The sequence below is a fragment of the Trachypithecus francoisi genome, unplaced genomic scaffold, assembly GCF_009764315.1.
Source record: "Trachypithecus francoisi isolate TF-2019V2 unplaced genomic scaffold, Tfra_2.0 Lachesis_group11, whole genome shotgun sequence".
NCBI lineage: Eukaryota > Metazoa > Chordata > Mammalia > Primates > Cercopithecidae > Trachypithecus > Trachypithecus francoisi.
The window spans coordinates 82,321,954-82,336,222 of record NW_022681456.1 but is presented as its reverse complement, the minus strand read 5'-3'; the positions used below and the strand labels follow the sequence as shown (position 1 = coordinate 82,336,222).

Below are 14,269 nucleotides of genomic sequence, written 5' to 3'. Positions count from 1 at the left end.
GCATCACCACTCCACAGTGTGGCATCCTGGGCTCCGGGGGCCCCTCCTTGGAGAAACTGGGGAGATTGGGAGGAGGAAGCAAGCAGGGATCTCTGAGCTCTCAGGGAGCTACCAGCAGCTGAATTAAACAGTCTTTGGAGTCAAGAGACCTGGGTTCTAGTGGGTTCTAGTCCCTGTTATGATTCTTTCTCTCCCTGGCTTCAGTTGCCTCTGTTAAATGAGGGCTTGGACCATACGGTATCCTTTCCAGACCGTAAGGCCATTTCTGGCTCTGAAATCCCAGGATTTAAGGAATCACACAAAGGACTTGATAAAAATTGCATTTCCTGGGCCCACCCTTACTCTGGGGTTCTCTAGGGTTTTCTGCCTAGCAAGAGGAGGAAACAAGGTGTAAATTCAGTCCTCTGGTGGTGTTTGCTCACTTGGAGGCCCGGAGGTGGGCTGCCCTGCATAAACTGGGGAAGTCTGCCTCCACCTCAGCTGAAGGATGACTGGCTCCACAGGCTGTTAGACACAGGGGCTGTGCCACACCTGTGGCATCCACTTCTCCAGGTTTCAGGCAAGGAGATGTGTCCAGTAGGTGACCCTCTGTGATAGCTGGAGTGGCTCCTTCACAGAGGAGGTTGTGCAAGGTGCCCTTTTGCTGGGTCCCTTTAGGGATAAGCAATGGAATGAATGGAATACATATCATTGCCTTTCCACTTTGCGCCTCCCCCCTCCCACCCCCCACAGATGCCGTCTGTCAGGAACAGGCAACAGACGGTCCCGGGGTCCATCTGTGCTAATGCTTCACAATAGAGTCCCATGTTTCCCCACCGACACCCCCTCGGCCCCTCAGCTGATGGCCACTTGGTGATGCCAAGGCGGGAGGTAGGAGGAGGGAGAAGAAGGCACTAAGAGAACTACCTCTTAGCTCCTGGCAGTCCTCAATCCACCCCGGCCCCCCACCCAACAAGCATCCTGCCATCTGGACTTGTGCAATCACTAAGGGGCGGAAAAGCACCCTCTTCCACCCACACCTCTTGTAGGGGATGGGGGCCTAGAGGACTGGGGGTGGGGAGGAGAACACAGAGTCAAGGAGACTAGAGAAGAAGAAAGAAGACTGAGCCAGGCACGAGAACTGAGACAGGCAGGAGGCAGAAAGCCTTTCCTGGCCTCGCAGGTGGACATGGCCATTGCCCCTCTGTGCTCCTTATGCCACATGTCTAACGCAGCACATGTGCAAGGTACCACTCCCTACCAGGCCAAGAGCCTCTGTAACCCCAGTGCCCAGCCAGTACCTGGCACAGAGAAGGGCTTAAACGTTGGACAACATCACAGAGTGGTTAGATTGCAGGCTCTGCAACCAGGCTGTCTGGCTTTGAATCTCAGCTCTGCCGCTGAGTGATTTAGGGCAAGTTACTTATCTTCTCTGGGCCTCTGTTTCCTCATCTGTAAGGGAGGATAATGGTGCTTATTTCGTAGGGTTGTTATGAAGACCAAGTGAGTTAATGCATGTATGTAAAAGGACACACAGAACAAACAGTGTGCATTGCACATGGTAAGTGCTCAATAAATGTTAACTGTGAAGGCATAACAGATTTGGGAAGACTGGGGGAGGAGGGGACAGACAGGGGCACTGCATTGCCGCCTCTGCTTCTTGGTCCATGGGTGCTGGGACATGGAGTCCCCAGCTTGTGCTGCTGACGCCCTGTGGTGGCTAGCCGCTCTTTAGACACCAGACGCTGCCTTCCACTTCCTCCTCTCACTTCTTATTCGGGCACCACTGACGACAGAGACTTCGGCTGGGCCATTCCCGCCTCTCCTACCGCCTGGGAGCCATGGTAACAGCCTGGGGGATGGTCCCTACGATGGGGTCAGAGAACGGCTGAGCATGGCCATCCCCCTCCAGCCCTGAACTCCCACTTGGCCTGGGCTCATCCCAGCCTCCTGAGTCAAGTCCATAGTAAGCGTCTATTTGCTGGGAAGGGGGATGTGGTCCCGGCATCAGGAGCTGAGGAAAGGTGTGTTCAGCAGGGATCACTCAAGCCCCTCGGAGGGGACAGGCAAGAATTAAGCCTACTACTTTCAGGGTTTCCACCTCTTCCCTTTCTCCTAGACGTGGGAACAGGGGGCAGCCTCTTTCAGCTCTTCTGGGGCAGCTGTGTCAAGGGAAAATCCTGGGCCCTCTCACTCCCTGGGGGCTTCTGCGCAGAGTTCAGGGAGTCGCCTCCCTCCTCTGTCCAGCCCCCACCCCTACTGCTGCACAGCGCCGCTGCCTCTCTCCCTGCCCTAGAGTCTCCTGCAGCCCCCTGGATCTCCTTGACTCTCCCCACCTCCCCGACTCCCCAGGCTTCTTACAGTGACCTCTTACCGTGACCCCCTCCATGAATCGCCAGAGCTATTCGTACCTAAATTTCAAACCTTGCTCAATGTCCCTTCACAGACCCCTCCAGGTATCACGCAGCCCCGAGCCCCGCCCCGGGGGTCTCATCCCGCCCCCTCGCCTTCGCTGCTCGGTTTCCCCCACCGAGCGCCCAGCTCCCGCAGTTTCCCTGGCCGTCGAGCGCCGTGGGCGGGGCTCCAGGGCGGCTGCGCCCCGTGGGGAGGGTCCTGCGTGCTGGGGGCGAGGCCACCCGAGGCCGCTCCCCGCCCGCCCCCAACCCCGCCCCGCTCTCGGAGCCTATAAAGGGAGGTGACAGGCGGCCAGCCCGGCTGGTATCGCCGAGCCGCCGCCAGCGCCGTCTCCACCGGGCGCCCGGGGCCGAAGCCATGACCCTCCGCCGACTCAGGAAGCTGCAGCAGAAGGAGGAGGCGGCAGCCACCCCGGACCCCGCCGCCCGGGCTCCCGACTCGGAAGTCGCGCCCGCCGCTCCAGCCCCGACCCCCGGACCCCCTGCAGCAGCCGCCACCCCTGGGCCCCCAGCGGACGAGCTGTACGCGGCGCTGGAGGACTACCACCCTGCCGAGCTGTACCGCGCGCTCGCCGTGTCCGGGGGCACCCTGCCTCGCCGAAAGGTGCGTCCCCCGCCCGCCTTCAGGACCTGCTTAGCCCCACTCCGTCCCCCTACAGGGCTTGCTGACCCCGCAGTGCCCTCTCCTCAGCGTCCGCGGAGTCCCCCACCCACCTTCTTCCCCGCTGGGTGCCTCGACTCCCCGCCTTCCCCGCTGCTCCGAAGGCCGTGGCCCTCGCCTGCACACCGTGCCCAGGCTCGGTGGCTCTCAACTCCGCGCCCCATGCGCGCCGCCCCATCGCGCCCCCTCTCTCCCTCCTTGACTCCTCCCGGCACCCCGCTTATCCTACTCGCTCCATCTGGCTTTCTGCTCCCCATGCCCCGCCTCCTCGTGGCCAGGTGTCCTGAATCCCCAGGATCCCCTCGCCCTAGGGGCAGAGACGTCCCTAGACAAGTTGAAGGTCTGAGAGCCCCCGGTGGGAGAGGTGGGCCGGTGGCCGCGCCGCGTGCGTTCTCACTCTGAGGAAGTGCGTGGGGCGCCGCTGACTCCGGAGAGCACACCCTTCCGAGGGGACTCCCCGATTCCTGGGCTCGGGGCCTGCCGCCTGGTCCCACGTCTGATGTGCGGGGCGCGAGGGCCACAGCTCCCTAGACTTCTGCCGGAACCGGACGTAGTGGGAGGGGTCGCAGGGAGCCCACGGGGCAGGAAGGATGCGGGCCGCGCCCACCTCAGAGTCTCCCCTCCGCCAGCCTCTTCCTCTGGCCCCAGGGGAGCTGAGGCTCAGAACCTACACAACACCAGGTTAAGGAGAGGGGCCTGGTGGCCTTACCTCACCCAGCCACCCTCCTTTGCCCCTGGCCCCCAGCTAGCCCCCACACAATGAACAGCTTGTTGAGAATTTGCATTTTATGAAAATCATGTTGAAAGACAAAGGGGTCTCTCTGTGCTGCCCAGTCCTTCCTCCCTGGCCATTTGGGAACTGTCCCCACCCCTGAGGCCAATCTGGTTCTGACCCTTCCCTTCCTTGCCTTGGACAGCTTGGGGGGAGGGTTAGCAAAGGCACAGACCAGAAAGGCCCTGGGCTGTGCAGGCTCCAAAGGAAAGGGCTGCTCTGGGACTGGACCTCCTCCAAGGACCAAAAAGTTAGGGAGGGTGAGAGACTACTTTAGTTTATCAAGGACCCTGAAGAGACAGGAACCTTCATCTCTCATCCTTCCCCCACCCCCCTGCCCCAAAAGAACTCCCGATCTCGCTCCTTTAGTAAGACTTGCTGACAAGTTTGACATCTAAGATGTTTTGTCCCAGAAAGCACAAAATGTATGACAATGGAGAGAGACCCAGGTGTAGCTGGGCACAGCTGGTCACCTGCAGCTGGGATCCACAACTGGTCCCTGAAACGGCCTGTACCTTAGGAGACCTGGCACCTCTGTCCCCACATTCTGGCTGGGATTGCCAGCCCTTCAGGCCAGGGTCCCTGACCCTAGCCCTCCCAAGCCACTGTCTGTAGCTGAGAAATTAGATGGAGAGACCCAACTGGCGGAAGGTTCTCGGAGCACCTTGATAGGTGAGCCCAGGGGACACCTATCCTCTGAATCCCACTGGAGAAGAGCCCCTGCCTCAGCTTTGGGAGTCTGGATGGCCTGAGCCTCTACAGACATGGGCCCTAGGGGTGAAGACCATTCTAGAATAATGATCTCTCCACCCGCTGCCAGTGTGGAAACCAGCAAGGGCTTAGAGGTTCATGGATCTGGAACCCAGGAGGATGGTTGTGTCCCTGCAGTCCCAGGTATGAAGGTAAGGCCTGTAGAGAAAGTTGAGGAGTGGTGCCAGTAGTGACACTTGGCAAATAGTTCTACCAGCACCAAAGCAGGTGTGGATGTGGAGTTGGCAAGAGGCAAACAGGAAGTGGGTCGCTGTGTCCAGGGTAGCACTCTCAGCATCTGCTCAAGGACAGTCCTGCCTCACCTGCTCCTTCTGACCATCTTCCTGCCCAGGGCTCAGGATTCCGCTGGAAGAATCTCAGCCAGAGTCCTGAACAGCAGCGGTGAGTCACCAGCACCCAGCCCCTGCCATGGTCCAAAGGGGTGAGGTGCTGGGTTGGGCGGTGCCAGGACAGCATCTCAACCTAGCGAGGGTAGTCATTCTCCTAGCCTTTAAGCATGGCTCCCCCGCTGAGAGTGAGGGGCAGGTGGGGGTGTGGGCTGTGTGAAGGGGGTGGCAGAGAAAGGAGGTAGGGACTTTTGAGTCATTAGGTGCTCTTCAACCCACCCCCAGTCCCTGCCAGTTACCCCTCCCTGGGGAGATCTGGATGAACGGATGTGGGAGGTGGGAGGGGGTGTAGGCAAAGTCTATGGGGAATGTCCTAACCCAGGCCTCCTGGGCTCCCCTGAGCCCTCCCAACCTTGGCAAGCTCCATGGGCCCAGACCTTAGCCAGGCTGTGTCCAGCTGCTTGGGGCTGGCTACCCCTGCCTTCAGAATGTCAGTCCTCTTCTGGTCTCAGCCTGTGGCAGCCCTCTAAGGAGGGATCTGAGTGTGGGCAGAAGTAAGTGCTGCTCCAGGCCCTGGGACCCCACAGTTTCCCTTCTCTACTCATGTCCCATCCCTGATTTTGGGCTTGACTTTCTCTAAAATGGATCAGCAACTGGCGGGCTGGCCAGATTGGCCTGTTTGGCCCTTGAGCTAATAATTTTTAAAGAGTTATAAAAATAAAAACAAAGAACAATATATGACAGAGATCATAAGGGGCCTGCAAAGAAAGCCTAAAGTATTTACCATCTGGCCCTTTGCAGAAAAAGTTTGCTGACCCTTCCAAAAAACCCTAGAACATTGGGGTAGACACCGAACTCCCAGCCACCCTGCTCCCTGCCCCAGTAGTACAGAGAGAGGGGAAAGGCCTGCTGTTCAGAGCGAGAGGGGCCCCAGTTGGAGTCCGGAGGTGCTGCTCAGCATTTGGGGGAATATCTGGGTCAGGCTGGGAGCGGAGGAGTCTGGTCTCCAGGGCCTTTCCGAGGCTGAGCTACTTGAAGGGGCCTTTGGAGGCTGCTTTAACTGTGCCTCTGGCTGGGCGGGAAGGAAGGGGGTGGGAGTGGGCAGAGGAAACGCTGGGCTCCCCCAGCAGGCGAGGATCTGGAGCGGCTCCAGACCATTGTGTCCAGCGGGCAGGCCTTCAGTGCGGGAAGGGGCGGCCTCGAGGCTCCCCTCCCCCAGCCCCCACATCTGGTGGGCTGGCCCCAGCACAGCTGGGAGGAGCAGCTGTGGTCTTGCTGAGCCTCGTGACTGGCCTCTGGGGGTGGGGCCAGTCCTCTCCCCAAAGCTGTGGAACAGAGGAGGCTCCAGGCTGTGGCTGAATTTGGGGCCTTAGCTAGTCAGTAAGTGGTACTGTAGGGCTCACTGGAAAGCTGGGGTGTGGCTAAAAAACTCAGCCGGCCCATCCTTCAGGGGACCGGCCCTTCTCTGTGCTTCCCTCCCACCACTAGAGGCTGGATTGGTTCTCTGTGGCTCCACGAGGCTGATTTCAGTTGGGTATGGGAAAGACATTCCAATAATCTGTGAGGAGACTGAGCTGTCACTGGAGACTGAGTCCTGCTGGAATTTCTAGACCAGTTGCCAATATCCAGGGAGATCAAGCTATGGGACTGCTACACTTTTTAATCCTGATTGTCTTGACCCCTGTGTTTCTTGCAGGAAAGTGCTGACGTTGGAGAAGGAGGATAACCAGACCTTCGGCTTTGAGATCCAGGTGGGAGAAGCTGCACACAGGGGTCGGGGGGTTGAACGGCCAGCCTGAGGGATGCATGGACTTGTCCCAACCCTGGGCTGAGGGTCCCCTTGTCCATTACAGACTTATGGCCTTCACCACCGGGAGGAGCAGCGTGTGGAAATGGTGACCTTTGTCTGCCGAGTTCATGAGTCTAGCCCTGCCCAGCTGGCTGGGCTCACACCAGGTGGGGCCTGAGCCCAGGACACCCAGGTCTGGGAAGGGGATATGACCTTACTCCCAAGCAGAGGGGGTGAGAAATCTCTCCTGAAATCAATTCCTCTTCCTTTTCCTTCTTTGAGAAGGCCAGAGAGAAGAACGGATAGAATCGGGGCTTTGGATCTAGGCAAATTTGCCATGTACTGTGTGATCTTATACAGCTCCATCTACAAAATGAGGATAATAACGCATCCAAACATCACAGTGCGGCAAGGGGATTTCCTGGGCACAGAGCCAGGGCCTAATTAATGGTGGATGTTGCTGCTGCTGCTCTGATTCCTCCCAGCAACTGGCAGTCAGCATGGGCAAGAGCTGGGGAAGAAGGAACATTCCATTAGGTCTGCTTGATATTGGGGATCAGGCCAATCCTGCCCCCAAATGGACCCGACGCTGAGGAACTGATGTTACTCCCTTTAAAACAATTAACTTTTTTTTTTTTTAAGAGACAGGGCCTCACTCTGTCACTCAGGCTGGAGTGCAGTGGCATGATCATAACTCACTATAACCTTGACCTCCTGGGCTCAAGCAATCCTCCTCTTGCCTCTGCCTCCCAAAGCAATATGTTACTTCCTCTAACAAGGAAATTATGCCTCAATAGGAGATCCCTGGATTGAGCAGATCTAGAGTCCCCAGGTTCCAGGAAGGGCAGCCTGAAACTGTATGAATCAATCCCCCCTCCACCATCCTTGCCCCTAAGCTCCTACCTCCTTCCCACTTACCAGCAGCCCGTGCTAGCTATCATAGTCCATTTTCTGTTACCATAACAGAATGCCTGAGATTGGGTAATTATAAAGAAAATAGGTTTATTTAGCTCATGGTTCTGGAGGCTGGGAAGTTCAAGACTGGGTGGCCGCATCAGGCGAGGGCCTCATGTTGCACTCTGACATGATGGATGGCATCTAATGGCAGGAACGCCTGCAAGAGTGGCGAGTAGGCACGTGCAAAAGAGACAAAACATGGGTGATCTTGCTTTATAGCAACCCACTCGCCAGGTAGCTAAACCAGTCCTGCCAGAGCAAGAAGTCACTCCCCAAAAACAGCATGACTCCCTTGATTGGGTGGATCCTTCATGGCCCAAATGCTGGAGTGCAATGGCGTGATCTCGACTCACTGCAACCTCCGCCTCCCAGATTCAAGCAATTCTCCTGCCTTAGCCTCTCGAGTAGCTGGGATTACAGGCACCGGCCACCATACCCAGCTCATTTTTGTATTTTTAGTAGAGATGGGGTTTTGCCGTGTTGGCCAGGCTGGTCTCGAACTCCTGACCTCAGGTGATCCACCCGCCTCAGCCTCCCAAATTGCTGGGATTACAGGAATGAGCCACCGCGCCTGGCCCCAAATGCCTCTTCAAGGTCCTACCATCTCTCAACACTGTTACATTGGGGATGAAGCCTCAATGTGAGTTTTGGGGACAAACCATATTTAAATGATAGCAGTAGCCAAGTAGTATACTACAACTTGTCAAGGTAGTTTCACATCCACTCTCCTTCCCCATCATCCCTGAAGCAGCCACAGCAGGGATCCATACCCCTTTTTACAGATGGGAATGGAGCCCTCAGATGGGGCACGCCATGCTTGAGGTCAGGAGGCTCTGCAGTGGTGCAGGGTAGCAGAACTATCCCTCTAGGGGCCAGTCATTCCCTGTGCTTCTCTCCTACCACCAGAGGCTGGACTGATTCTCTGTGGATCCATGAGGCCCTGCCACGCCTGGGGCCGGGTCGTTTCCTGGCCGGGTGCTGCTCACCTGCCCTTCCCTGAATTGACTGGGTCTTATGGCCAGCGTGGACTAGACAGAAATAACCAACTCTGAGGGCAGTCCAGGGTCCTGGGTTGGCTTAGCTTTGGGACAGAGCTTGAGAGTAGAGTGAGGGTGTTGGGTGTGTGAGGTCCCTGCCCTTTGGCTGGGGTGCTGGGCCTGGACAACTTGGTAGTCACTACAGGCCCAGAAGAATGGCTGTGGTTCTGTGTGTTTGGATCAAGTACGAGAGATGTCAGAGGAAGTCTACCGAGAACCATGAAAAGTTGGAGGAGGGAGTTCGGGAGTTTTCCTTGGAGTTACTACCCACTCCTCTCCTCTTTCTGGCTAAGGTAGGATGCTGGAATTCTAGCATGCCCCATGGAGCAAATCTAACCCCCTTGTCTGCCTGGCAGGGGACACCATCGCCAGCGTCAATGGCCTGAACGTGGAAGGCATCCGGCATCGAGAGATTGTGGACATCATAAAGGCATCAGGCAACGTTCTCAGGTATGTCTGGGAGCTGAGGTGCCCGAGGACTCCTGAGCTCAGCCTCTTGGTATTTCCTCAGCCTGTGGCTCACTCAGCCTTTGATTCCCCAACCTCAGACTGGAAACTCTATATGGGACATCAATCCGGAAGGCGGAACTGGAGGCTCGTCTGCAGTACCTGAAGGTAGGGAAACCCAGATAATGTCCAGCCTCCACCCTCCTCTTCCCAAGCCTCTGCACTGTGGGGGGTCATTTATATCTGAATCTCCTTTAACTGAAGGTTTCTTCTGTCTACTCCCTGACCCCTTGTCTGTACCCACGTCCTGCTAGTTTCCTGCTAGCTTGTGACAGTGGGGTGGGGACTGTCTCTTGCAGCAAACCCTGTATGAGAAGTGGGGAGAGTACAGGTCCCTAATGGTGCAGGAGCAGCGGCTGGTGCATGGTGAGTAGATCCCGGGGTGTGAAGGGCCACTTGTTCTGCTACAGACACCCCATCTGTGCTACCCCCTCAGAACTGGCAGGTTCTAGTAAAGAAGGGTTTACTAGTAAACCTCCACAGTAAAGCAAGGTTTGTTGAGCTACTACTACTTTGGGTACTGCCGCACCCACATTTCTGGTTATTCTCACACTAGCCCTCTGCAGGTAGTGTCATCTTCACTTTACAGAGGACTCAAAGAGTTGAACACCAGGGCTCAAAGAGTTTGTGTCAATTCTTTCCGAGGCCCTTTTGTGCTAAGCGGCCCCCATAAGGATCTAAGTGATAATTCCTGATTTGCGGGTGACGGAAGTAGGGTCTCAGGGTTGTGCCTGGCCAGGGCCACAGAGATAAATGGTCAGCAGGACGGAGTGGGGATGCCCCATCCATGCCCTCCGACCCTTTGCGGAGGACACTACGGCCCAGGCCTGACCCACCCCCCACCTCTCCCGTCTCTGCGCAGGCCTGGTGGTGAAGGACCCCAGCATCTATGACACGCTGGAGTCGGTGCGATCCTGCCTCTATGGCGCGGGCCTGCTCCCGGGCTCGCTGCCCTTCGGGCCTCTGCTCGCCGTGCCCGGGCGTCCCCGCGGAGGCGCCCGACGGGCCAGGGGCGACACCGACGACGCCGTCTACCATACGTGCTTCTTCGGGGACTCCGAGCCGCCGGCGCTGCCGCCCCCGCCGCCCCCGGTCCGCGTCCTGGGTCCGGGCCCCGCTGAGACCCCTGCAGTGGGGCCGGGCCCTGGGCCGCGGGTCGCGTTAAGCCGCAGCGCCAGTGTGCGGTGCGCAGGCCCTGGCGGGGGCGGAGGCGGGGGCGCGCCGGGCGCGCTCTGGACTGAGGCCCGCGAGCAGACCCTGTGCGGCCCCGGCCTGCGCAAAACTAAGTACCGCAGCTTCCGCCGACGGCTGCTCAAGTTCATCCCCGGACTCAACCGCTCCCTGGAGGAGGAGGAGAGCCAGCTGTAGGGGCGGGGGCGGGCAGGGAGGTATTTATTTATTTATTCGCAACAGACAGCGCTAAAAGAGGGGGAGGCCGAGCCAAGAGGACCCCAGGAGCCCAGAGCAGCGGGAGAGGGTCCTTGCTAGCCTCAGCCCACCGGGTCGGTTCCTGGCTGGTGTCTGCTGAGGGAGTGGGGGGCCCAGCCCCTTCTCTTCTCCCCCGCCAAACCACAGTGGGAGCTGGGGCAGGGGGAGAGCCAGGAAATCGGGGGCCAAAGATGGGGGTGCTCGCCTACAGTCTGCATCTGTAGTGCCTTGTGGGGTATCCAGGAACACCCTCCCAGCAGGGGATAGGGACCTTGTCCCATGAAGCCCTCTCCTCAGCTTTACTTGCTCCCCCGCCCTTAGCCTTGGGGAGAAATGGCCCGTGGTGGGCTGACCCCCCACCCTCCACACACAGTTCCACGACCCAGCGGGCCTCCAGGGGCATCGGGTGCTGGTCCTCCTCCCTCCTGGCCTCGACCCCTAAGGGGCTCGCCCCTCCCAGGGGCCTGTAACTAAGTCGGGTTCTGCCAGGCAGGGGGCCTGTGTTCTGTGCCCCTTGGGGGACAGGAACGGGCAAGTTCAGGTGGGGTGGGGACAGCACAGACTGTTCCACCGTTCTGCGTTTTGTTGCTTCTGAACCACAAACTGTATAAAATGGATGGTTTTTTGCATCTGTGTCAGTGTGGTGACTGCCTGAGGGGGAGGATTGGGCTGGGGCAAGCTCTGACTCCACCATCCCAGCTCCCGCCCAACACACACACGTCTTGTTTTCTTGCAGCCTGAAGCCAGGGAAATAGGCTGGGAGATTTAAACTTACATGTATGGGCCTGAGCTGGAGGCCTCACACTTCACAGCTTGAGCTTCCCTCCCCAGATACCCAAGCAGGTGGTGGCCAAGGCTTGCCTCAAGTCCTCAGCCATCCCTGTAGAAATACGTGTCCTTGGCACGCCTTTCTTCCCAGCTTCTGAGGTCTCCCTTGAGGGGCACAAGCCAGATCTGCAGGGACCTGAGGCATTACCACCTGGCCTGTGATGGACCCAATCACGGATCACCCTGTTGTTCTAGCAGTCTTCAGCAGTTTCCCATAATCCCAGGATGAGATTGATTTTTTTTTTTTTTTTTTTTTTTTGAGGTGGAGTCTCCCTCTGTCACCCAGGCTGGAGTGCAGTGGCCCCATCTCGGTTCATTATAACCTCCATCTCCCGGGTTCAAGTGATTCTCCTGCCTCAGCCTCCCGAGTAGCTGAGATTACAGGCAGGCGCCACCACACCCAGCTAATTGTTGTATTTTTAGTAGAGACGGGGGTTTCACCATGTTGGCCAGGCTGGTCTGGAACTCCTGACCTCAGGTGATCTGCCTGCCTTGGCCTCCCAAAGTGCTTAGATTACATGCGTGAGCCACCGTGCCCAGCCTCCCAGGATGACATTCTGACCCCTGCTGGCCTCTGCTTCTCACTCCCTGCTCTGGCTGCGCTGCCGGCTGTACTTGGCACACTTCAGACCCCTTCTATCAGGGTCTCTGCCCTTGCCCCTCCCACAGATGGCTCCTTCAGTCCTCAGCCTGCCTCCTGAAGGCCTTCCCACCCAGTGGGAAATATAGTCATACCCTCCTCTGCGACAGCTCTGTTTTATTCCCATCAGATTATGCATCGCCATCCGAGACTGTCTTGACTTTTATGGGTTTATCTTTGCCTGCCATCCCCACCCAGGAGGATGCACGCTTCTTGCAGCAGTGCTCAGGAGGCTTTTCTGTCTTCACTGCTTTATTCTTGCCTGATGCTAGCACATGGTAGACCCTCAATACAGTGTGTGCCGACATAGTGTGTGCTCAAACATCTCCAAGTGGTGGTCACGACCTCTTTGAAGTGACCTGTCTGGGATCATACAGCAAACTAGTGGCAGAGCAGGGCCTGGGACTTGAGGCCCCTGCTCCAGTGCTCCTCCCGGGGAGTAACCAGTGTGCAAGGGGTGGCTTTGAGTGAGGTCTGAGCAGACCCTCCCCACCTGTCCTGTACCATGGTTCTTGCTTTTTGAGTGGGTTCCGTTTCTGTTTCTTCTTTTGCTCCTTGAGCATCCCTTCTGCACACAGCAGTCAGCGTGATCTTTTCAAAAAGGAAACTGGATCACAACCCTCCTCTGCTTAAACCCATTATGCCTTTCCCTGGAATAAAAGAATAAGATCCAAACTCTTTACCATGGCCTATCCATAACACGTCCCTCTGGGGAGACAACAACACAGCATCCCTTTCTCCAGGCTGACAGCAACCAGACAGGCCCAACAGTTTGGTAATTGGGAGTCTTTTGTGCAGTACCTAACCTCTGCAACTATATCCTGATGCCCTGCATGAATTCCTCTAGAATTTGGTCTGTGCCTCTCCCTCTGATCTCAAATTGTTTCTCCTTCCAGGTCACTTGTTACATGTAAGCCACACTATCCTTTCTGCTCCTATTCCTCAAATATGCCAAGCTCTCTCCTGCCTCTGGCCTTCGCCCATGCTGTCTTCTCTGCCTGGAACACTCTTCTTTGCAAGAATGATTTCTCTATCCTCAAGCCTCAGCTGAAACATCACCTCCTCAGAGAGGTTTGCCTGATCAAATAGGAAATAGTTCCCTGACCCCATTATTCTTTATTTTGAGTCATCTGGGGTTTTTGTTTGTTTGTCTGTTTTTTGAGACAGAGTTTCACCCTTGTCATCCAGGCTGGAGTGCGACCTCAGCCTCCTGAGTAGTTGGGATTACAGGCGCCTACCACCACACCCAGCTAATTTTTGTATTTTTAGTAGAAATAGGGTTTCACCATGTTGGCCAGGCTGGTCTCGAACTCCTGACCTCAGGTGATCCGCCCGTCTTGGCCTCCCAAAGTGCTAGGATTACAGGCATGAGCCACCACACCCGTCTATTTTCTTTTTTACTTCATAGCACTTTCTCCCAATTGGGAATCGCACTGACTTCTTTTGTTTCTGTCTTGCCTTTGTGAGGGCAGGAGCCCAGCCTTGTTTGAAGTTGCACCTCTAGGGCCTAACAGAGCCTGGCACACAGGAGGGGCTCGGAGGGGCTCTATTAACTCATGCCGATCAGTGAGTGCCTCCTTGGGGCCAATCCTGCCTGGGGTAACCACCACCTCCCCACCTCTGAGCCCCAGGGGCTGGGTGAGATGTCCCCTCTTCTGCTCCATCTGTAGCTGGCATCTGTAGGCCCTTTTCTCAAAGTCCCTTTGGGGCTGGGTGGCGGCCCCAGCAAAAGCACCTGCACCTGGCCACCCTGTCCTCCCCAGTCCCAGGAAGGGAGGACATTTGATTAAGAAAATGGAGCTGCCCCAAGCTCCCTGTTTGAACAGCTGCTCTGTGGCGATGACAAACATTGGCTCCCAGAGGCTCAGGTCTAGGGGAGGGGGGCCCCTGACACCTTTGTTCCCAGATCCCAAGGCTGCCAGGAGACCAACTGCCTGGGCATAGCCTGGCACTTTACAGGGGGTGGAAGGCTGCAGGGGCCTCCCTAGATTCTCCTCCGAGTAGATTCCAAGTCCCTTGGCCATCAGTCTGTCCCTACCCCCTGCCATGTAGCTAGTCCCAGGAGTGATGTCGGTGCCCCCTCATCCAGGCTGATGGGGACTCCTGGCCAGCCGTGAGTTCGTAGGGGAGGGTGAGGGGTGCCCAGGGCGGGGCTAGATC

General features: G+C 57.2%; 1 protein-coding gene across 1 annotated transcript; it reads left to right on the top strand.

Annotated features, from left to right (window-relative positions):
- The first annotated feature begins 2,633 nt into the window (after window positions 1-2,633).
- Window positions 2,634-11,270, top strand: TAMALIN (trafficking regulator and scaffold protein tamalin). The gene is made up of 8 exons (XM_033222014.1): window positions 2,634-2,997; window positions 4,929-4,978; window positions 6,620-6,674; window positions 6,777-6,879; window positions 9,063-9,156; window positions 9,255-9,321; window positions 9,513-9,579; window positions 10,076-11,270. The coding sequence occupies exons 1-8, from the start codon at window positions 2,752-2,754 to the stop codon at window positions 10,579-10,581; spliced, it is 1,188 nt and encodes a 395-aa protein (XP_033077905.1). The 5' UTR covers window positions 2,634-2,751; the 3' UTR covers window positions 10,582-11,270.
- Window positions 11,271-14,269: the final 2,999 nt, after the last annotated feature.